The 24,453-nt window shown below is 32.2% G+C and overlaps 4 protein-coding genes across 5 annotated transcripts in view; 2 read left to right on the top strand and 2 right to left on the bottom strand.

Annotated features, from left to right (window-relative positions):
• Window positions 1-3,934, top strand: part of LOC108751999 (nuclear receptor-binding protein homolog) — a 9,087-nt gene extending 5,153 nt beyond the window's left edge. For both annotated transcript variants that reach the window (XM_018492534.1, XM_018492533.1), the window contains 6 exons: window positions 1,726-1,809; window positions 1,882-2,169; window positions 2,305-2,464; window positions 2,556-2,742; window positions 2,833-2,952; window positions 3,042-3,934. In XM_018492534.1, coding sequence (XP_018348036.1) covers window positions 1,726-1,809; window positions 1,882-2,169; window positions 2,305-2,464; window positions 2,556-2,742; window positions 2,833-2,952; window positions 3,042-3,347 — 1,145 coding nt within the window. In that variant the 3' untranslated portion in view covers window positions 3,348-3,934. The remainder of the gene's footprint in view (window positions 1-1,725; window positions 1,810-1,881; window positions 2,170-2,304; window positions 2,465-2,555; window positions 2,743-2,832; window positions 2,953-3,041) is intronic.
• LOC108751998 overlaps window positions 3,933-24,453 on the bottom strand; it is a 23,085-nt gene continuing 2,564 nt past the window's right edge. The window contains exons 4-22 of the mRNA XM_018492532.1: window positions 24,324-24,415; window positions 23,874-23,963; window positions 23,287-23,390; window positions 11,746-11,810; window positions 11,366-11,525; window positions 10,947-11,089; window positions 10,452-10,656; window positions 10,202-10,363; window positions 9,585-9,866; window positions 8,915-9,163; window positions 8,459-8,634; window positions 8,142-8,291; window positions 7,643-7,925; window positions 7,268-7,477; window positions 6,888-7,038; window positions 6,595-6,817; window positions 6,393-6,522; window positions 6,191-6,311; window positions 3,933-6,073 (exon numbers count right to left, since the gene is read on the bottom strand). Coding sequence (XP_018348034.1) covers window positions 5,337-6,073; window positions 6,191-6,311; window positions 6,393-6,522; window positions 6,595-6,817; window positions 6,888-7,038; window positions 7,268-7,477; window positions 7,643-7,925; window positions 8,142-8,291; window positions 8,459-8,634; window positions 8,915-9,163; window positions 9,585-9,866; window positions 10,202-10,363; window positions 10,452-10,656; window positions 10,947-11,089; window positions 11,366-11,525; window positions 11,746-11,810; window positions 23,287-23,390; window positions 23,874-23,963; window positions 24,324-24,415 — 3,733 coding nt within the window. The 3' untranslated portion in view covers window positions 3,933-5,336. The remainder of the gene's footprint in view (window positions 6,074-6,190; window positions 6,312-6,392; window positions 6,523-6,594; window positions 6,818-6,887; window positions 7,039-7,267; window positions 7,478-7,642; window positions 7,926-8,141; window positions 8,292-8,458; window positions 8,635-8,914; window positions 9,164-9,584; window positions 9,867-10,201; window positions 10,364-10,451; window positions 10,657-10,946; window positions 11,090-11,365; window positions 11,526-11,745; window positions 11,811-23,286; window positions 23,391-23,873; window positions 23,964-24,323; window positions 24,416-24,453) is intronic.
• On the bottom strand, window positions 11,927-13,807 carry LOC108752002. Its single transcript, XM_018492536.1, has 2 exons — window positions 13,456-13,807; window positions 11,927-12,865 (listed from the first exon to the last, which is right to left on the bottom strand). Exons 1-2 carry the CDS (start codon window positions 13,509-13,511, stop codon window positions 12,541-12,543), a joined length of 381 nt encoding a protein of 126 aa, XP_018348038.1. The 5' UTR covers window positions 13,512-13,807; the 3' UTR covers window positions 11,927-12,540.
• LOC108752000 (electron transfer flavoprotein beta subunit lysine methyltransferase-like) lies at window positions 13,866-22,400 on the top strand. The gene is made up of 3 exons (XM_018492535.1): window positions 13,866-13,929; window positions 17,502-18,042; window positions 22,023-22,400. Exons 2-3 carry the CDS (start codon window positions 17,526-17,528, stop codon window positions 22,361-22,363), a joined length of 858 nt encoding a protein of 285 aa, XP_018348037.1. The 5' UTR covers window positions 13,866-13,929; window positions 17,502-17,525; the 3' UTR covers window positions 22,364-22,400.

The raw sequence follows: 24,453 nt of genomic DNA, 5'->3' as shown, positions 1-24,453 counted from the left end.
ATATGTACTTTTTATTTACTCATTACTCAGCTGAAATAAATAATAATTATATAACTCAGTTCCTGAACGAAAACATGACAAATAATATGATTCATCATTATGTGTCATATAGGTGCTTCTCTAGTGATTTTGCACACAAACATCACGGAAAATTTTATTTACATAAATATACATACGTATGAAGAAACTCAGTTATGTCTTACAAAACAATTATTTATTTTAAATAATTATAATTGTAAGACATTATCATCAAATTGAATATTTTTAAAACAATATTATTATGGTGTATTTAACAGGGATACATATATCAAACATGATATTTATTAATCATTTGTAAATAGTTAATTTTTTTAGCGTAAATAACGTCCTTTATATATATATGTGTGTGTGTGTGTGTGTGTGTGTGTGTGTGTGTGTGTGTGTGTGTGTGTGTGTGTGTGTGTGTGTGTGTGTATGTATTTATGTGAATGTATGAATACATGTATGTTAAAAATTGAATTGATTATATAGGAATGAATGCAGTTATACCGAATTATATATACCGAGTTTAATTTAAATGGTGTTTGAAGAATTATTTATAGATATTAATATCTATTATAACACGCGTTTCCCTATAATTTTATATGATGTTAGTAACTTGAGTCCATTAGAAAAATTGTGTTAAATTGCCTTTTCATATTAGGAGTAACTTGAGTCCTCATTTTTAATTGTAGCAAATAGGCTAATCTAGATAATGAAAAAAAACACAGCAAAGCCTTTGAAGAGAGAGGAAGTACAAATCGTACTTTCACCCATCCAGAGGATAAATCCACCAACGTCGGTGTCTGGCGTTATTGGTCAATTGGTGTTATTGTCAAAGGTGATGAATTTCAAGAAAAAAGTCATTTGGCAGATTGTCATCAACTATTGCCAGCTAAGTAAATTAGGCATAGAGAGGTAAACAACTCCTATACTAATTATTAAGTAGCTCTATTAAATGTACAAATAATTAAAATTTATTTATATTATGTTAGTGCCACTATGTTGCACTATTTATCTTGTTCTGGTTATTAATTGTATTTAACTAAGAAGGGCAAAGTGTCTTCCGTGCCTCTTTGTCCTTCTCACAATCACCTAGCGCACGCATTTTCATTAAATTTTAATATATACATAGTTTTTGTTCATATGCTCTATAATTCTTAATTAAAGGATTTTATTTTCCAAATTTATACTTCTAACTCAACAAAAGTAGGTTTTTTCTAGAGAGAACTGTTCTAGCAGAACTGTGCAATCAACAGAAAAATTATTTTTTTTTTTTACGAAATAGTTTATGTTTTATTTGTACATCTGATCATCCAAGGGACATGCTTCTCTTTTCAGAGACACTTTTACATTTATACATGTAAAAACTATTAATTGTACGAGGGCTCAAGTTACTTTTAGGATAAATTTTCAGCTGAAACACAATTTTTCTAGAGAGGTTTAGTCATTCATCTTGGCAGCAAACATACGGAATGCGTAGTAAATATTATATATTTAAAATTATTGATGTTCATTGTCTATTGTTTATAATGTCTACAGGAAGATATGTTTTGTTTACATATGTAACATCTACATAATTCTGTCTGGTGGCTGCCCTACCAACTCTAACACATTGTCGAATACGTTCACATTAATATCATTTTTATGTTGACGTTTTTCTTGGAACAGTTTGTGAAAGTAGCAATGATCTCTTTTTTATTACAGTAGCCCCAGACGCAATTCATCATCACATCAAGACTTGTAGAACAAACATGAAGAATATGCATTTTGTTGCCCCAGAATATGGAAGTAAGTACATTGTTTATACATACATAGATCACATTTAAAACATTTTTAAACTATTTGTTATTTCTTTTTAAGATTCCGTCACACCTGCCATTGATATTTATTCGTTCGGGATGTGTGCTTTGGAGATGGTTGCATTGGAAATTCAGGGAAATGGTGATACGGGTACAGTTGTTACCGAAGAAAACATCCGGAAGACAATAGAATCTTTAGATGATGTTCAACAAAAAGATTTTATTCGTAAATGTCTTCAGGTGGATCCGCTTAGTAGACCGAGTGCGAGAGAATTGCTATTTCATCCCGTTCTGTTTGAAGTACATTCTCTCAAGCTGCTTGCAGCACATGCCTTGGTTAACTCAGCTAGTAAGTTGAAGCAAATGTATAATTTATATGTTCTTTAATTTTTATTATTTAATTTTTATTTTTTAGATAATTACTCAAAGATACTTATAATGATTACGATTATAAATCACACATAACATTGAAATTTTTTTATAGCTAACATTTCGGAAACAATCACTGACGAAGTGTTGCAAAGGCTATATGGACCAGATACTGTAGTCGCCGAAATAAAGTATCAAGGAATACCTCCGCAACAAATTCGTTTAAGTGATATTCCTGTTACGGAGAAATTAGAAAAATTTGTTGAAGATGTAAAGTGAGTATCTTAGTCGTGAGATACATTGGATTTGCATTTTGTGTCTTATATCGGATAAATTGTAATAACCAGAATGCTTTTACATTGCCAGGTACGGAATATATCCATTGACTGCATTTATGGCGAAATTACCTCCACCTGTCCGACCGAGGGCGATATCGCCCGAAGTGACAGAATCGGTTAAATCGGTTACACCCGAGCCCGTGGATGTAGAGTCTCGAAGAGTAGTTAATATGATGTGTAATGTTAAGCCTAGAGAAGATAGTAGTGAATTACTTGTGAGTGGTGTCCATAGAACATTTTAGCAAGATAATCTATGGAGTACGCGTAATCGGTATATTATTAAATTGATATATTATTTTATTCAGATGACAATATTGTTGCGAATGGATGACAAAATGAATAGGCAATTGACGTGTCCTGTAAGCCAAATGGACACCTCAATGCTTCTCGCACAGGAACTTGTACATTTTGGATTTATTAATGAGGTAAATTATCTCGCTTATATCGCCAATGAGCAATCCTGTTTTGCGAAAGTTTAGTTTTTGCTTTAGCAAGATGCTTACATCTGTTGCAGAACGATCGTGATAAAATAGCCAATTTAATTGAAGAGGCATTGAGGAGATACTTCAACAAGCAAATAGTGACACCAGGAATGGTATCATTAACTAATCTTCCTACTCAAACTACTTTATTGCTGCCTGGTTCGGAATTTCCATGTCTGCAACATTTTGACAATTCCGTGTGTAACGCCACAACATCCAATAGTGATAATGCAACTAACCTGCTGCCAAAAACCTCAGGTATACCTGTGTCAAGTAACAAAACGAGTAAACTTCATGATGATGCAGAACCGCCGACAATCAGCGAGAGCGGTAGTTAACCATCCAGGACGTCTGATAACTCAGTTCACTGTGCCACTTTGCACGCTTTATGTATAGACTGGCTATGTATTTTTATATTTAAGTAAACAGAATGAAGAGGAATGGAAGTAAAAATGGGAGGGTGCCGTGGCTACACCTCTAAGCTGAATATGACTGCAAATTAGGAACTGCTTAGTATATTTACTTTCGTATTTAGGCTCTTGAAGTTATACTTCCGTTGTCAAATTTCGTTGGTCCTCTATACTCTATAGAGTTTTTACGTTATACAGGTCTCACCTGTTATATCGTTATATAGATATGCGACAAAAAATGTATAAATCTAATGTAAAAAGACCAAATACTTGTGATTGTATAATTAAGAGGATAGTTAGAGGTCTGCTGGATATTGATTCATATTTATACGAAGCTACGTACGATTTGATACTTACCTGTCATAATCTACCTATCGGGATACAGTTACGAAAGTTCGTTATGAATCATGTTTCTCATAACATCTCTTAGAATTATAAAATTACATGAAATTAATACGCCGAAATTGATATCATGCTTTTCATCATGACAACGTATATCATAAAATTTATTTTGTGCGTGCAAATCGACAAAAATTAATTCGATTATGCGTAAGAAAAAAAACTATCTCTTCATTGTACAGCTATTATAAAATCCATTAATATTTAAATATTGTATGGATTCTTAATTTTTTTCTTTCGGACAAAACTTTCAATCTCTTAACACATTTATTATTTTTGCTAAAATAATACTCAGTCTATTGAAAAGTCTGTCTATTGAAAAAAAGTGAGCGAATATAAATATTCGCGAGAGAAAGTACAGTAGCGTGCTTGTTCATTTTACTTTTAGTTCTTAAGCAAGATTATAAGAGATGTAATACTGGCTCAATAGCGTAATTTGGTAGTAATCGGATAAAGCCACGGCCCTGCTCTATACTTGGGTATTATTGATGTGATTAAACCAAGATTAAATCTCGATAAAATTAGCCGAAAATCCTTGTAAATATTTTATATTTTTAAGAAAAATCTGTTAAACACAGAAAACTAGTCATATAGGTATATTCGAGTGCTAACAGACTAACACAGATCTTATTACGTCTTTTGCATTTATAACACGTGCTTGGCCAAGAGAAATACCGCTCCAATTTCATACCTCGGTCGAATCAATTTCAGTGAAGCATTTCTCATTAAGTAAACGACTAACTCTACTAGAGGTACCTATTACCTACAACATAAACTTCGATCTTAAGTATGTAAGTAGATTATCAAACTAAATTGAATGTGTATAGCTTTATAATACAAATTATAAACGACGAAAAAAAGCGCGACGACTGACTCGTGGATATTATGAAAGGGCTGTACGATGACAGTGATAAATAAATACTTTAACTCGGAAACGCTCAATTAAGTACTCTCACCTTCTGAAAATCTATACAATAATTATACATGAATTGAATTTTTACAGTACATTTTATTCTTTAGTATTCTATTTATTTATTATGAGGAACAATAAAGTCTCCTCATGATATACAATGGACGTGAATGTAAATGTTTATAATAGAGCATGAAAATTTCGAGATTATATTTAAATTTAAAGTAAGTTCTGATGGATGGAGTGCGATGATGATCACTTGTCGCATCGATTTTCTTTTACGACTATCGCTGATTCGTGATCAACGATCAAATTACAATTAGCGTTCTGGTGCAGAATATATGAGAATATAAGAAATAAGAAGGGATTATATGTATATATACTTTAGACTTTGGTTTGCAGCTCTCAATACGTTCATATCGCGTTATCACGTTGATTTCTCATTACATAGCAAAAACGCAATATTGACGAATATTATCCTAAATAAACTACGATACACGAAATGACCTGCGATTCACTTATTTATGTGGAAATTTGTGGTGAAATCCGTTTTGTACAAATTTAACAATCTATATTGCACTTATTGCATTTCACGATCTTGATAGATTTCAAGCTCCTTCTTTGGCGTGCGTGCGATTAAGCAGATAGTCAAGATCGTGAGAGATACGATCTAGCATACCGCTTGTCGCGTTATCGCAGCCACCTGTCGTTACCACGATCTCCGGCGTCTTCTCCTCGCCGTCGGGTTGCTTACGCTCACTCGTGTTGGCGATGTCCGGCATGGTGCTCACCACGTGCTCCCGGCTCTTCAGTTCCACGCTTGTCCGCGATGACAGTTCAACGTCACTTTTCACAGCCAATGTGACGTCTGGCATCGCACCTAATCGCGACTCTATGTCGGCACTGCAGAGGACTTTGGCCGAGGACTCGGAGGACACGCTCGCCGTCGGCAGGAAGGTCTTGCCGTCGCCACGATACATGCCCGATACGTCGCCACGGAAGTTGCTGCGTTCATTAACACTGTAGGCCACTACATCATTGGCACAGCAAGAGCTACGTGCGGAGAACGTCGAGTCGACGAACACCTCCTGATACTTTCGCGGACTCGTATTGTAGTTCTCAAGATCGATATTATCTGAATGATCTATTCGGATCTCCGGCAGGAATCTAGTCGCGGGGACGGAGGACTTGGCATAGGCAGACGAAGACTCTGATACAAATTCACGCATATCTATGCTACCCGCGGCGACGCCTCGTGCCTCCCTATACGGCTCGCCGGCGATTGAAGACGACGTCGGGGGAGTTGCTGAATCGTTTTCCACCTCAGCATCAGCTTTCGAGCATACTAATGAATAATATGAATAGCATTAATATTTTGTAAATCAAGCTTTGGCGCTTTTTTTACAATAGTTTATAAAAAAATTCCTCTTCGATGTCATAATGCACGTCAATAAGTTGATACCTTTAATGGGTTCAGACGTGTGTTTATCATCCAAATTGCGTTTCCATCTGATCCTCCGCAGCATTGGTCCGATAATTGCATTCTCGCCGTTAACGATGTATACGATAATTATACTGAAGCCCTGCGTATCAATAATTAGAATAATTTTAATATATTTATTATTTATTATTTAACCAACATAAGTATTTGCGAAGAAACTCACCAGAGCGAAAGATAAGGACGCAAATACGTAATGGAAAATTACAGATGATGAATTTATATAGAAAATAGAGGATGCCTCCATGGCGATGATACCGCATATGACGATAGCTGCGCGGTGCAATATTCGTATTCTGCGAAAAAAGATTGAATGACTTATAAAAGAGTCGCCCAATTTTATGAAATATTCTAATGCACCTACGTACCTTGTTTCTATAGCTTCTCTCTTCATCACATTCTCCTCCACTAATGTGTGAACTTTGTGGAGCACCCCCATATACAGTAGTATGAATACTAAAAACATCATCGTGGCGCAGCTGACAAATATGTTATAGACACCGCTGCCATATATGAGCCACCAGGATTCATGTCTCCATCCTGTACTCTTATGCGTTAATTCAGTTGCAAATACAGCCAAGATCGGAACACCTAAGAAACAGCGATTATAAGTGATGCTTGACGATACGCATCTCTTTCAAAAGCTCTCTCTAGATCATACCGGTTATTACAGCGATCACTGTGGGCTGAAGATGTTGGCTCGGTCGAATTTGCGTGAGCTCGGCATATACTATTAGAGCCTCGGAAATAGGCGCAGACATGCCCACGAGGAGGAATGCCTCTAATCCTATCGCCACGAGCGAGTAAGATGACTGAAACAGGGGGAAATTAATGAGGGTGTTAAATTGGATTAGATTATAATTTTTAAGATTCTCAAATGTGCAGTTATATTCAAAACGAAATCTATATTAAGTTCAAGATTCATATAACAATTTTATAATTTATATAAGATTTACTTCATGATAGAACATTATATTTTATATAAATTTTAATTATAGAGTTAATGTTCTAAATTTTTTTTATAAACAAAGATATGATTACCTCTGGAAGATTAGTGTGGACGGCGTAAATAAAGATAGCCATTGCGCCTATTAGTGCGCCGCAGCATTGGAGTTTTAGAAAATTCAGCCAGCTTTTGTGCTTTCTCCAAAAAGTGCCTAGTATCAGAGCAGATAGCAAGCACTGAACAAGGCAACTGCTGCATCCAAATATTATAATGAACGTGGTTTGTTCTGTTTTCGCCAGTACTACCTACAACGAAATTGACAAATAACGATTAAATGTTCTTCGTTTATATGGAAAATTTTGTGTAGATAAACTTCATCATACATAAGAATTCTAGGATATGCATTCCATAAGTAATAGAATAACACGGAATGTTAAAATATGGCTTTTCTTAAATGAAGCTATATTTACTTTTACTGCTCGAGTCGTCAAGAAAACAGCTATTGTCCCCGTAGTAGGGCACAAACAATGCGTTACTACATCGCCGGATACTGTGTTTGCTATGCAAGTATCGAGATCCCACGATCCAGTGTTATCTATTAGGCCGCATGACGTATTCCAGGAATTTGTCTGATTTTGTAAATGTCTGATTTGCAGATCAACCCATATTTTGTTATATTTATCGATACCAAAGGAGGGAACTGCGACGGCGATCACTCGAGAATTAATGCGAAACTCTAGGTCCGTGCCATCACTATGATGATAAAATTATTATATTTTAAATTGAAAAAATTAATCTTAGGAAAATTTAATTTAATTTTAATTTCTTTATATATATACATATATATATATATTTTTTTTTAATTTATTAATTTTAATTTCACTAATTTAAATAAATTTTCAAATGTATAAAAATAGGCAAGCTTATTCATGCCTTTTGTTCGATTTTTTTCTAAATAAATCAACTTACTCGAGTTCCTTAATATACGCTGTTGGTATAAAGCGTGACATGTTTTTATATACGATAACAATTCCGGTAAATGTGTTATTAGACTTTATATTACGCTGCTTCTTTTTCCATAATCGTATAGCTACTTTATCTTCGTACCAATCAGGATATCTGCCACAAATAAATAATTTATATAAAAATGCGAAAGATTTGTTTGAACATAATTTTAAACGCATATAAATAAATACATAGAAGGATATATTATTTTGGAAGGAGATCTTTAAAAAGAGAAAATATATTATGTAATAATTATAATAGATATTAATAAAAATAATTACATATAATCGATCGAAGGTATTTGAAGAGAATGCGTTATACTATCTCCACTCTGAGATTGTAGTTGCTGAATATCTACAACCATAGATGATAGAGACAGATGTTTATACATATCTTTCAGCTGTTTGGACCAGTGAATTAAATTGCGTTGCGTTAGTTGAAGCAACACCGATAGTTTCTAAAAACAGATGATAATTTGGAAGTTTATAATTTTGTTATAAGTAGGAGAAAAAAGAGTAATTTTGAATATAAAACAGATTTAAGTAAATATTTTTTGTCAATTCTCTGGGTGAAAACAACTATTATATTTTTAACAAGACTGTATTATGACTAAATAATGAGATACTTTGCAGTCAACACAATTTTTAAAATAATAGCTTTATGTTTCAAATTAAGCAAAAAAACATTGTTATTTAAATCTTACTAAAAATTAAACTTTTTTCCTACATTATCTTTACCTCTTGACTCAGGATTGAATATTCATCGCTCAGTATGCGATTTATTATGTGACTCAAAGCCTCCGCGGAGTTATATGCATCTTGTGGATCGATTTTGTACTGATATCGTTCGATTTCAGCCAACATATTTATTATACGATCGCCTTCGCCAGGATAAAGCGGCAATGCACGTTTGCGCAACAGCTCCCAAAAGGCGAGGATCATGTCCGAACTCATGATTTTTTGATAACCCAATGTCAGACTTCGAAACTACAAATTAGATCGATTTCACAACTTATTACTTTGATAATAAATTTGGATCTTTAATCAAGTATAACAAATCAAACTAGTCAACTTTGATCGTGAATTAAAATGCGAACATTTTTATTAATTTCTTGTTTTATTTTATATCAAATATATTAACTATTTTTAAATTTCCATCGCGTATTCAATAATAAACGTTAAAAACGTTATTAATAATCAAATATTACAAAATATTGCAATGGCCTTTTAATTTTTACGTGCATTCTCTAGTTTGTTTTATCACAATTTGTATTTATTTAAAGATGTATCCCATACATTTTATATTACTCTATTAAAAACAGAGCCATTTTAATTGATTCTAAATAAGTTCTTTCGGTTCTTTACGAGACAAATCAATTATAAAATTTAAAGAAAACAAAATACTCACATTGTTATATGGTAAAATCAATGGTTCATATAAGCAGGATGAGAAATCCGGTATTTGCCATTCGGGTGTAGTAGCGTCTTTCATCGAGCACAGCCTGGATACTTGTCGACCTATGAAATATCGGGGGCATTCTAATAGTGCCTCTGATCCTGGTGCAGTGTCTGGCCATTCCAAACCCCAGGACTGTTCTTTAAAGCATATCGGTATCAGCGTTCGATTCATGACTTCAACTCGCACGGACATAGACTTGTGCGCTACATTGCAGGTGTAAATCGCCGATTTCTGAAATGCCAAACGGACCACTCTGTGACGAACCACTCAAATAGATTAATCGAATTTACCTACTAATATTCTTTAACATATTTTTTAATTTTATCACTAAAAGTGTTTTACCCTCTAAAAATACAAATGGGCGCAAAAAATACATGTCATTCATTTTGGTCTAGGCAACAATATATTAAAGGATGATCAAAATTGAATGGGGATACTTTTATGATGTTTTCCTTGTAAGCTAATTTTAATTTTAATTTTAAAAAGGAGAGAGACTGTTATTTTGCAATAAATTCGAATATTTTTTTAATATCGAATAAAAAAATCAGTGTGCACGGCACTTGTACCTGAGTATTAGTGATCTTCAAAATGCTACCCGCTGGATACAGATCCTCCCAAACTGCTCGACCAGGTTCTAATTTGAGCAAGGCGCGATTTTTCGTCCAACCGAAGCCGATCCCGATGTTACGCATGTTGGGAGTCATACATGTTAGTTGTATATCGTTGCCCTGCGAACAATCGTCTGGCAGTATTAATACATGTCTTTTTGTTTTACATTTTAATTACTTGCATTGAACAAATCTATTTGCGGTTTACTTTTTCTATAGAGGCGCTCATCGGCACCACTTTCACGTCCGGCTCATCCCTGACCTCGATGTAGATACTTTTGCATTGCTGCACACCCCAGTCAACTACCTGACACGTGTACTGACCGGCGTCGAGCAGGGTCGCCTTCTCGATTGTCAATATTGATGTGTATAAATCTGACCCATCATTCGGCAAGTGAGTAATCCAAATTTCTCTAAAATAGCAAATCGCGATCGGAATAGATAACTCAATCAGCACACAATATTTAAAAAACATTTTTTAAACATTTATTTAATATTTTTACATTTATTTAATATTTTAATATATTTAAATAAATATTTTTTAAAATATTTTTTAAATATTGTGTGCTGATTGGTAAGCTGAGAAAACCTTGCTTTCTCATAAAGAATGAAGTACATGCAAACTATATATTTGAATATTGTTACTTTAATTAATTTTTGCTTTACGATATTGTAATGTAAACTCCGAAATGTCGATAGTTACCTGATAGCTTTACTCGTGTTCACCAACATGCCGTCTTTGTACCAAGTAAAACTTATGCTGTAACTTCCTTGAGCAGCGCACGACAAGATGATTTGTTCTCCCAAGTGAACCTCGTAATCGTTCAGTTGATTAATACGCAGATTCTAAAACGCGATAATTTTTAGAATTTTTTAAATTATGCAGCAATTAATCGCATTCTCAAAAATGTTAATTTTATTAATTGAATTTTAACCATTTTAATTCCAATTCAAATCTCCAACTTTTTTTTTTTTAATTAGAGGAGGCAAAGAATGATTTCTAAATTTCGAATTTTAACATATGTATGTATTATACATATATATTTTATGTATACGACTTTGATTTGCTTTTGCGATAATATTTAAATACGCAATATTACATCATAAATTGCAATAAATTACCTGTAACTTAAGTGCGGGTTTTTGCTGGAAGGTAAAGTGCGTGGATTCCAATGCAATTTCGCTGAGACGTCGACGCTGTACGAGTCGATTGAGAGATTCGCGAATTTTATCTCCATCGTCGGAATTTCCGAAAAAATGAAAAGTAACTTCGGCTGTTGATCTGTTAAAGGAAACAGTAAAACAGTGACTGAGCACACGAAAGATATTCTTCGCGCAATATAGAATATATTTTTTAAATTTCTCAAAATAAAATATATTTTAATTTATTAGGAAGAAAGAGAGAGAGAATAATTGATCCAAAATATTGTATAATCATTTGAGATCCGTTTTATATTTTACGTATAACTATACGTTTTATCCTCGAATGTGTACCTACTCACGTCACGTTCAGGATTTTTAATTCCTCCATGGAAGTGATATTGGAGTTCCTCAAGTATTTTGCAAGCTATGAGAAAAGTTTTAATAAATTAAGTGAGCAAGATATTACCGATTTCGTATAGAGATAGAATAAGATGTAAAAGATAGGCACAGGAAATAAAAGAGAGCTTTGTATTTGTCTTATATCATATAATATTATCAAATGATTATATTATACATTTACATTGTTCTTAGACACACCTCAACTGTCAATGTTCATAAAACATAACAAAGATTAGTTTGTTTTCACGACAAATGTATACAATTGATAGATATGTATTACATACGCTAATTAATATTTCATATCCTACAATCATTGAGTAAGTGATTCCGAAAGAAACACCAATATTATGGTCGATTGACCATAATCTTTGTTTTAACAATAACAGATCTGTTTCTCCTCATTTGTCCCTTCCCCCTTTTCATATTCTGCATTCGAAAGAAAGTATTCATATTTTGGAAGAAGAAAACACAGGAGAATTCAAAGTACAGAAAGTATTTTCAAACAGCTAAAATATAGCGAGAGCGATCGAATATATCTCGCTTATACATATTTCGATATAAAATGTCCATTATCAGCAGCCTCGCTGGTGAGACACACAGGACACATTGCTTGCCGAGTTAAAACTCCCTTCTTCATCCTTTGCGTGAAGTATCTCCCCCGACGCAGGAATCTCAGCAAAATACTTCGGCTTGCGAAAGACCGGTTATGAAATCTGGTCCTTTAGTTTCAACTCTCAAGGACGAGTCTTTGTACTTCACTTCGGCAGCTTTGGAAAATATGACTTGTCGCCGCTTATTAGAACGCACGACAAATCCGTGCTTCCTGGACATAAGTGCAATCGTATCGTCTCCTGGGACACGCTTAACACTTCGATTCCAATCTCCCGGCAATAAGCCTCGAGTAATGTCATCTGAAGGTGACTGGCCGCGTCCATCTCAATGTCGAAGGGCACCAGGCAAATGCTCGCCCGGCTGTTGCATCCTCTGGAGGCCAGTTCTCGAAGGGTCGGCAGCATGCCGCACGTAATGGTTTGAGACGTACCGTAGCAGCGAGACGCCTCGCACCACGATGATTTCCCGCTGTAAGTCATCCTCGATTAATCATTTGCGCATCGCTTTATTATTATGTAAGCGCGACAGTGTAGAGAATACTTGGAATTGTCACAACAAAGTTTCATGAATCGCTATGACGTGTTAATTTGTATATACCCTTATACGTGGAAGACGGTAAAGACATTCCAAGGCACTCATAACTTTTAAATTACTTCAGCAATTGCTAAGACAATTTTTATATAATGTCAAGGATATATAAAAGTTCAAGATTAATTCTTTAAGTTTTAAATAACATCGGATAGTGATTTGCAAAGTCGAAAGATAAGAAATCTACTTCTTTTTAAGAATTATATCTCCGATAAAATAATTTCTACGAAATCAAAGATACGGAAATGTGCAAGCTAGGATTTATATTGCACAATGTGAAACTAGAATTTCTCATCAAAACAAATAAAGATCGGAGATAAGTCAAAATTACCTCGTCGTGACCAAGCATTTCTTTATCACTGCCACTGAGAGAGAACCACGGCAATCATGCTACTCCTCATTCGAGTGTTGCGTGTAAGCCACGTGGAAATCCCATGTAACGAGATCTTTTTTTATATAATAATAACTACCTATCGGTCATTGTGGTCTGTGCGTGATAGGACTGTGGTTCCTGGCAACGAGTCATATCGGTCAGTATCTCTGTTTGCTCGTTTGTCGGTTTAATCCTCAATGAGCCTCTCTTGCACACTTCACTGAATGTGGGAATCTTCGATGGACTCGATAAAGTTCGTCGAAGGAATTTTTAGCGTTGTTTTACAGCTCTCGCCAACCACTGAATCACTTCTTGCGGTTTCCTCCCTTTCTCCGCTTTCACTAAACTTCCTTCTGACGCAAACTCGTGCAACACTCGCGTAACGTTCTCATAGAAGGGCTCTCGGATAATTCCTTGCTGTTCTGACTACGACGTATGACCTGGCAAGCGTGGTGTACGGCTTTTATAGAGACCGTCCTCCCGCTACCGGCGCTACGCTGCTACCTCGTCATTGTCGTTCGGGCCGTCCCCTCCACGGTTTCATGGATATTCCATCGCGCCGGTCACTCGGGTATGTACATAACGGAGCTTTTTATCGATATATACACACCACGGCGAAATACCGGGAAACCCAAGGAAAAATGTCTGATAAAGAAACGCTAATCGAGTTAGATCCGCTGTATCGAAATTTCCCGGAGAGAGTAGAATCACACTTTCGTATTCTAGAACATAAGCTCTCTGAGAACAGAAAAAAAATTAAGGGAATTAACAAAAAAAGAAAAGAAATTATAAAAACGAGTAATAAAATTAACCAATTGAGTAATAATAAATTGTAAAATTTATATGAATATTTTGCAGAAAGGAAAAAAAAATTACATACACAGACATTAAGAATATCAAAAATAAAAATTTGATTGAATAAAGAATAATTTTATTTGGCAAGAAAAAAATTCCGAGATAATTAATTATGGTATATCAGCAATATCACACAATGTTGACATTAAATGTGCTGATTCGTAGTCTCATATGCATGATTCATTTTTAAAGCTACTGGAATGTATAATATCATATTATTTGCATACAGATCGATAAATAATTATGAATGTAGTTTCGTTCTTTACACATGTTTGTGTATGTTTTAAGGTTCGTCGAAACATCAATTGAACGTAAGGTCAAAAATAAAATTATAAGAAATATAAGCTTTCGTGTTTTCGTATTTTCCTACATAATTATTATTGTTTCGATTATAAGTAAGATATAATATTATGTAAATTTAGTAAACATAAAAACATAGGTACAGTTAAACCTAAATTTCCCGTTTTAATTCGTATTTATTGCACTCGGAGTTCTTGAAACTTGAAATATTAATGCTGACTAAAGAATAATCGAAACAAAACAGAATCCATACTCATTGATTATTATTGGTTTTTCTCATATTAAGAACTGTGTAAAAAATTAATGTTGCTTTCTTACTTCACAACTTTGTAATTTATTAATATTTGTAATAAAAAAATCAGTGTTGATTTCGACGCAATAAATATGTATTAATGATGATGATTTTATATGTATATATATATATCAATGAAAAGTTAACCAGTAGTTTAAGCAAATTTAAGTGATTATACTTATTGATTATACTTCGCGTTAAACTTTTAATAGGATAAAAATTCAATGGAAATTACCGAGAACTAGTTGTGTTAGAAAACATAATTACTTAGTAGCAGAGCAAACAATTTCCATCGACGATGAGAAACAGTGTTCAGGTCGAAGTGACGCTTTACATCAATTTATATTATCTAGCGATCTCATCGTTACGTCCTTCTTCGATCTTTGACACGTGTGTTGTTCGTGTGTAAATTGTCATGACACCGTGCTTAACGAAGTTCATCGAGAGAATTGAAAAGTTCACTGCAAGAGCAACCATAGTCTGAAAATACAGGACACTTTTAATACATTTTCGAAATTTAATTGTTAAAATAATTTCAAATTACTTTGTGTATTGAAAAAGAGTTATGAGCATGACTTGTAAAAACTCGTACGTTTTGTAATTACATGTCTAATATCAATATCTTGTTTCATCATCCGTAAGCACACCTGACCAGAAACAGTCACGTTGACCGACCGTTGCGATTATTTCGGTCAATAAACTTCATTTTGATAGACCACCCACGGTACCAAGCGTACTACTCTCAATCGATTATACGCACTCGCATTATATTAATAATAGTACATATGCACTTTGCGAAGATGATGCAACTCATGGATGCTTTATTCCGTCATGTTTCATCACTCATTTAATTTTTACGATAACGACGGATTAAAATCTATCTGGCGAAGTATACATCGATCGGAAAACTTCCTGATAAATACGTCACATGGCTATACGTCACGCTATTAATATTGTGATGCAAAATTTCACATTGTCGCCTAAAAAAATTATATATAACATAATTCAGAATAAAATAAAATTTTCAAATAGTAAAGTTATAAACGTATAAAATAATAGTAGTAGTAAAGTATCAAAATTACTAAAAAGATCAATTTTATTGTTTTCGTGTTTCTTTTTGAAGTGTTTAATAATTAAAAAGTTATTACATTATAATATGTTTTTTTATAAAAACATTATAGTATGTTCTTTTAAGTCTGTTTTTCAAGGTTTTATAAAAGAATATATTACTAATGTAACAACTTTAAAAGCGTTAATTATTAAGCACTTCAAAAAGAAACACGAACAATAAGATGTTGATGTAAGGAAGGTACATAATCAAACACTGAATGTAGTGTGTTCTATTATGTAATAATAATTCTAGAAAAATGGTTATATGAATTCTGCGTCTGCCTCTATTTTGGTCATGTAAAGATCGCAGAAACTGAAGGTTTACTCTTGTAATCATTTTTATTGCATCGGTCACCCTTTTTGTGTTAACATAATTGAGCCTGCTAATATTGCCATGAGAAAGAAACAGAATGCATAATGCGTATTGCACAACAGACGCGCTTATTTCGGTGATATAACAAGATTATATCGAAGATTACATCAGTGTAGAGAATCTTTCTGTAATTAATTTGGAAAAGTAATATTTGCATTAAAAGAAATTATTCTTAAAAGTTAATAAATTATCCTATAGTGCACATAGCTATATTATGTAAATGACATTTCAATCATTCTAGAATTAATGTTTACAATAAAATGCAAAATATTTTTTAATTCTAAGTGATTTCCCTGGTAATTTTTAGATTTTTATTCTGAGAAGATTATTTTTTTAAAAAGATATTTAAAAAAATAAAGTCATTCTTAAGAATTCTAAAAATATTTTCTGATTGAAATTATATAATCGGCCACAAAGTCATTCTAAAATCATTCTTATAAAATATCGTAAATCATAATAAAATGGATTGCTAAACTTACTTATTTTTTATTACAAAATGTTAGTCAATTAAAAATTTCACAAGTGTTTTTTTTTCATATCTCTAAGTGATAAATGCGATATATTTTATAAGTGAAGGATCGAGGGAAAGTCCCTAAATATCTTGGATATACTCGTATACGTTGCTGTTTTTTAATAGAATATCTTTCTTCAAATAAGATATATAACTTAAACTATTTTTGTAATTATAGGAGTATTCTGCTATCGTTTATAGCTTTTCCTCATTGCTCCCGTAAGTTACGAATGCTGTTTGCGTAAATGCAAATTTCTCTGGGGAATAACTGCAACGTCGACACAACTGGCATACTTATTGAAACATAATAAGATATTCATATTTAACACGAAATATTTTGAAAATACTTTTACTATCTTCTCATAATGCTATCAATGCTTTATGACATAAAATTTTCAGAAGATGCAAAAGTTTTTGAAATAAATAACGGACAAAATATTTTCTGTATTCAAGTTAAACACAACTTAACTAGTTGATAATCTTATCGCGGACGTGAACCATATCGTTATTGCGATATATTTCTTGAAAGATAATCGCTTATCAGTGTCGTTATTGCAAAAAACGGTAGTAATTAGAGATTGTTTTTCCTTTTCTAATCTTTGATTTTGTAAAACTGATTTGATTTCTAAATATATTTTTAAACCTCCTCAGAAGTTATACATAATACATTAAATGAACGATCGATAATGCATTTTTTTTCAGGTTTCGAAAATTATCGGAAGATACATGATCATTATCAGAAGAAATATGTGTTTGAAGACGTTGCTTTTCACACGAAAATTTTCAAAGAGCACAAAGGAAGTATGGGAGAGATTCCTGTGTAATAGCCATAGAACATCGCTTAAAAAATTTATCCAGAATCATCGTGACGTGACAAATGTGATCTTAAAAAACACTGAAATGACTCGCAATCATCTGACTCCGGAACTAAAATTATTCCTACTAACAGAGAATTGTCCTTTATATCACGAGCCATTCATTGATAAATATACAAATGGAATATTTGATTCCTTGACCAGAAATGTATTCCAAGATCCATTTTGGTCTATTTATTGGCCTGGCGGCCAAGTACTTGCGAGATTCATTCTGGATGAAAAGGAAAGAATTTTAGGCAACATGACACAAAATGTGAAAAAAGATACAATAAGAATACTGGATTTGGGTGCGGGATGCGGCGCTGTGGCGATAGCTGCAAAATTAATGAATGAAACGTGCAAAATTGTTGCAAATGACATCAGTAAAGGTTGGTATGTAATACGAATAGTACGATTATTAGTTTAAATGAAAGTATGTGGCTATAAGGATTTTATTCTTGAAAAAAATTTAAAAATTGATATTAAAAATGCATTCTTAATATAAATATAAATACACAAATATAAATTTTATTATAACTAATTTTATAATTAAATTTATAAATCTCTCCTTAAATATAAAATATAATCTTGTCTTAAGATTGCAATTAATGAGATGGTCTCTAGATTTCGCATCAATTATTCAAAATAATTATTGTCTTGTTATGTTTGCTCAAAAAATGTAATTTTTCGTTATTTAAAAAATGTATAAAATATAAATATAATAATAAAAAATAAATATAATATAAATGTATAAATAATGTAAAAATAAAGTCGCAAATTTGAGACTCTCTGTACTCAATACGCTCAACACGCTACATACGCTCATCGACGTTCGATTATAATTGTAATGCCCTTGACTGATAATAACTGATAACACAATAGAGATAGATACATGTGAAAAAATGGCATATGTGAGAATGTTCCAATAAGATAAATTCACTAATCTGAAAAAATGTAAAATAATCGAGATATAAGACTAAGAGTCATCGATGTCGCAATTCTTGTGATATTACAGTAAATGTAATATCATAATATATTTCAATGATATAACGGATATAGCATATTTCAATCTTTCGAAATTCTATAGGTAGAATAAATATAACTATCTTAATGATTTTAAAATAAATGATAAAAAAAAATAAATAATAAAAAGAAAAGTAAATTATCTCTGGAAAATATTACATAATAGATGTTCAATTGATTAACAATCGTACAAAACTGCAAAAGATTGTAACAACTCGTAAACCTTTCAATATAAATATCATGTTACACATAACGTGTTCACTTGATATTGCGTTTGTTTGTTGGTTCCTCGAAATGACGAAAAATGTGTCGAATTTTCGAAGGGGACTTTCGTTTCGAACAAAGTTCTTCGAACATCAGAATTCGAAGAAGGAGAGAAAGAGGATCCGTGTTGTTCGAGGAATGGTTCGTCGTAATTACGACTCAGGCCAAGACTAAGAGGGCAAAGAAACGCATGCCAATGGCGTAATATTAAGTGGATTACTTTACAAAGACCTTGTTAACTAATGAGCTTTAAACAAAGCGTTTCTTTGTTTTACAGCAGAAACAAAAAAAAAAACAAGAAAAAAGTACAATGGAATGTCGAATTTGAACTTCCTGTATGTTTATATCAAATTTTTTTTAGTATCTATAAAGTTCCTATGAAATTTTCTTCTTTTCTGGGAAGCCTTTGAGGAATTCTCTCGCAACGGAGTTTCCCAAGTATCTTGTAACGATTGTTTTTCGCGAGTTACACCATTGAGACGAGGAATGTCAACAGTTAAGAGGAAAACGCGTGATTAAAGATCCAAAAGGAAGACTCAAAAGATTCCCTTTGACGTCACACTGTGTGAGTTTATCTACCGATGAATAGATGTATACAGCAACACAGATAATTGGCTTGAATTCATACGCAGATAAAACCGGATTCCATGGGCATGATTTAAAAAAAAAAATACATCCGAATGTATCCGCCCGTTTCGTCGTCCGCGTGCCTGTCGTGCCTTTGCACGATCGTATTGCACGAGGAAAACAATACTGATAGTTGATACTAACTGTCGCGTTTCATATTGCGCATAATACGTAGAATTAATGCCCTCGAGAGCATTTCTATCAATGATTTCGCGCTGGAGATCCTCCCTTGTGACGTATGTTTCTTCGCTGATTGAGCTTCCGCAGATTATCACGAAAGTCATTGATATGTCATTTCTTGATGCAACGCCACAATTATTGCGCGTTAGAAAAAGCAGAATAATTCACATAACACCTGCAAATCTGGCGATATTTTGATATTTTATTTTATCAATGGTATTTTTTCCATTTTTGTATTCTTTCAGAGAATAATAATAGAATAATTCAGAATAATTTAGAATTAAAATCAAAATTGCTAATTAAATAATAATTTAAAATCTTATATTGTATAACTGATATGCTACTTCAAATAAAAAAGTTACGTTGTGCCTTGAGAATCAAGTAAGTGAAGAAATTAGAATGTGGGACACAGAGTGGACTTCCCCCAGAGTTTACGTAAATATAAAGAGGAAGGAATTTTACCTTTCGTGCGTCAAAGAAAGGCTACCAATTCACACTATTGCATATATGCTGTGTAGCATACTAACCGATAAATTTTACTTTATAATAGATCAACGAAAATTTAAATTCGCTCATAGGAAAAAAAATCGAAATAAATTTTCTAAAATCTATATTATAAAAATAAATTTTCGATATAATTATTGAGAAAATGCAATACTGTTGTGAGATTACTAGTATAATATTGCATCATAAACCATATTAATCTAATTTTAATTGAATACGTATTTTAGAATCCAATTTGATAAAAAAGAATATAAACCGCAGAAATCGTTGCATTAAAAATATTTTCTATTAAATTTTCATTTAATTAGATACGAAGAAAAAGCTTTTAGCGGAAATGTATATCACGATTAGGTTTTCCGATATCACGTTCATTTCTCAAGAACTTTAAAATTCGCAGAATGTGATTATTTCGTTGCTGGCAGTATTTTAATATTAATCTAGCATGCTTTTGGCTCGAATCGATAGGTATCAAGGACGTCATATACTACACAAAGACGCGTGTGGTCTCCGTTTCAATTTCTATGAACAAATCAATTGTCACTGCGACAAAAACTCAGTGACATAATATGATAGATATTGATATCAATGTCCAGGAATTTTACTTTCTCTTGATTATCTGTTCGGAGTGCCATTCAACCACAATGATAAAGATAGTTCAATGATCTTATCTTTGAATATTATCGAGTAAATTATTTTTTTTAGATAATGCATAATAAATAATCTTATGGATTCTATTTGTCTTAATTACTTATGAGCATATAAGATTGCTTTTCAACAAGAGAAATAATAACAAAAAATTATAAATTCGTTAAACTCATAATTTTTTAAAGCAATTAATACAAGTTCTCAAATTATCAAATAAATGGAAACAGTTTCCATGAATAACTGTTGCCATGATGATTAAATCAAAATATGTTTCCAACAATATAATATTAACTTTTATATATAAAATAAAACATAAAAAATACATAACAATTTTTAATGACAACTATCAGCCAATGATTTCTAAAGACTATATTTTCATATTTTTGAAGACTCTGTTAAAACTAAATAATTAAGTAAACAGCAACTTCTATAACAAGTGTAAAAACGTGATATTCATGAGTGATATTCATGAGAAACCTATTTATAGAGTATGTGTGACTCAGAGTTAGTTATAAGATAATGATAACTCTGTGCACACGATACGGTCAATTACCTACGAAAGAATGTTTTTGATTATATATCGCAAAATAGGTGTAACATTAGTAATGTTTTGTATAATTAAGAGAAAAACTATTAATATAATTTAAAAAGCTATTAAATATAGATATAATATCTAAAAAATGTATAATCAGAATATCAAGACCGAACAAAACATGTGCAATATTAATTGCCATTGATTCTCCGTTGGTAATAAAATTTTCAACCTTCGTTCGCAAGAAGAGTTTTTGAACTTCAAAATAAACAAAATTTTACATTTCTGTAAAAGCTTTAATTTCGAGTTGTTATCACCGTAGAAGTTAGTTTCTATTTTATTTTTTACAAATTTTTTAATTTATCTATCAGAATTCTCAATTAAAAAATTAATTGTGCCAACATTGCTGGTGCATAGGTAACAGGACCAAAATAGGATTTTAAATTTTTCGATATTGTATTAAATGTTTTTTGTAAAATATTAAAATCATTGAAATTAAATTATCAATATACTGAGATTTATTAATATCTAATAAAATGTAAAACATATTATGTTAACAACTAATAAAATAGAAATATATTTCTTTGATTTCAGTCGCCTGCATAGCTATTGCGATGAATGCAATATTAAACAATGTGGACATTGAGGTGTTGTGCGAAAACTTGTTAAAAAAACCACTAGAAGATTCATACGATGTGATCTTTGTAGGTGATTTATTATATGACGAAGAAATAGCGAACACTTTAGTGGCTTGGTTGGGAGACGCACATGAACGGGGTTCACAAATTTATCTAGGAGATCCAGGAAGGCACGGATTAAATGAAACTTTCAGAAAACGATTGAAATTGATACGACGATATTCTTTGTCTGAAAATATCAAGAAGGAAAATCACGGTTATGATATGGCCATTGTGTGGGAATTTAACCAAACTTGAACAACTCTGGAATTACATATAAGAATAAGAAACGTTCTAAAGTTCGTCAAAGTTATTTTAATAAAAGAATTTCAACTTTTCTTAATTAAATAATATTTAACATAGGTTTAAAATGTACCATCATAAAATAAATTATTTATTTTTAATTAAATATTTGTCTTGGCCTTGAAATAATCCTTTAAAATTTTATAAAAAATCTTATACGATTGGAAATTTCTTATGAACATTTTAGTGAGATAAACACGTATGTTATAAGTTAATTTTTAGATAATATGCTCATACTATTTTACTCTGACGCACATTCGAATATTTCTGCATTGTTATGAAATAAACTTTAAGCTGGATTTACGTTTAAGTCGCAATAAATTGATCACTTCTTCACTTATATGGATTGTATTGTAAGTAATGTTTGTTCGGACGTCAGTATAAATTGACGCAAATATACCAAAATCATTACGACATATAATTGTCATATAGCTGCGTATGTAACAATCGCAAATCGATATATACCGCTCATCAGCAATGCTGTGTCATGTGTCCGTGCTTACGTTAAACCACGACGTAAACACTTTATACGGGGAATTCTTTGTAATACTTCCAACAATCTTCGAAACTATCCGCGCACGCGCGTGCTATTTTAAGAGCAGAAAATCCTATTTCATTACATAATCCATTTATGCATATCTCGTTTTCATATAAACTCGCAAGTACATACGTCAAACTGTACGTGATTATTCTTATATTTTTTATATTTTTATCGCAAATATTTTACGAAGCGTGTCATCTCATCGAATGAAATCTATATTATTTTAGGAAACGATTATTAGATAGCTCGAACGTTTTCCTAATAAAAAAAAATAAATAAATAAATAAAGAACAATAAATAACAAATCGAATGCAATATATTTCTCTACTTCACTTACCTGCTTGCTAACAAATGATTCCATATTTCCGTGTTGCGATATCAGACCCGTGCGGAGAGATGTAACGTTTGACAGCTTGATTCTGCATTCATACCTCGATCGATCTATAAATACAAAGTGCATGTGTTACATAGGATGTTACAAATTTGTCGCATTTTCTTTCAATTACGAATTCTTTGCTCTCTCAATTTCGAATATATTTAAGCTCAATCAAAATGAGAAAATGATAATGCTTTAATTAATTAGACGTATAACTTCAGACGTATAACTAATATTAAGTAAAAGCCTTTTTTCATTTATATTAAGTAAAGTCCTTTTTTTTTCATTTCAGATAAATTTATTTTAACAAAATTTTAATATACTTTAAAATACTTAATTGTAAAGCTATTTAATGTTATATATTAAATAAGATTGTCTAAAAAAAATCTAGTCAATATTAAATAGAAAGTCCAGAGCTAAAAGAATCTATGCTACAAAGATTTACAAAAGATATATATATATAAAACAACTATATAAAGAATATACATAAAAAGAAAAACGTGTTGTTTTGCAATAAATGATTAGATGTATAAAACATTAAAACTCACTGTTGTATATCTTCGTGCCGTCTTTACAAGTACACGGCTGCTCTTGCTCGTTGACAGGACACTGCAGAATGCAATTCTCCAAAGCGCATTCTGTAAAGTGATATATAATCAGTTCTGGAATTCCAAAGATTTTCGTGTTCTCACTTTATTTCATTCGTACTTTATTCAGTCTTCTCGTTAACACACGAATAATATGTAATATACGTATAAAACAATTAAAAAACAGTATGAATAGGCTCTTGGAACATGAATTCAAACATATACTAAACAAAAATCAGCTATTAGAGCCGCACTAGTTGATAAATGTGATTTGTGTGACTGGGATGAAGCAATCAACAACTTTTGTTGCCATATGGCTCATTTTTAAGTATATATTTGAATGTACATATAAAAATAAAACGGATTGAATAATAAATCTAATTGAATCGTAATCAAACAGTAAAACATTACCAGTATCTGATGTATCTAAAAGACGAGTTTCGCAATTGTGTCCAACGTAACCATTCGGACAATCACAGTGCATTGCTTCTGCTCCAATTTGTCTACAATAAACAAATAATTATTCATTCGATAAGTTATC

The sequence above is a fragment of the Trachymyrmex septentrionalis genome, unplaced genomic scaffold (genome assembly GCF_001594115.1).
Source record: "Trachymyrmex septentrionalis isolate Tsep2-gDNA-1 unplaced genomic scaffold, Tsep1.0 scaffold53, whole genome shotgun sequence".
Lineage (NCBI taxonomy): Eukaryota > Metazoa > Arthropoda > Insecta > Hymenoptera > Formicidae > Trachymyrmex > Trachymyrmex septentrionalis.
The sequence above is the reverse complement of the archived record's forward strand: the minus strand, read 5'-3'. Positions and strand labels throughout refer to the sequence as shown.

What these genes read in the sequence shown, in the direction of transcription:
- LOC108752002 (XM_018492536.1), bottom strand. Translation starts at nt 13,511, where the DNA reads ATGACTCGTTGCCAGGAACCACAGTCCTATCACGCACAGACCACAATG. An exon ending in CAGACCACAATGACCGATAG is followed by an intron (nt 12,866 to 13,455) that starts GTAGTTATTATT and finishes GATGACTTACAG; the next exon opens with CGGGAAATCATCGTGGTGCG.
- LOC108752000 (XM_018492535.1), top strand. Translation starts at nt 17,526, where the DNA reads ATGATCATTATCAGAAGAAATATGTGTTTGAAGACGTTGCTTTTCACA. An exon ending in TGCAAATGACATCAGTAAAG is followed by an intron (nt 18,043 to 22,022) that starts GTTGGTATGTAA and finishes CTTTGATTTCAG; the next exon opens with TCGCCTGCATAGCTATTGCG.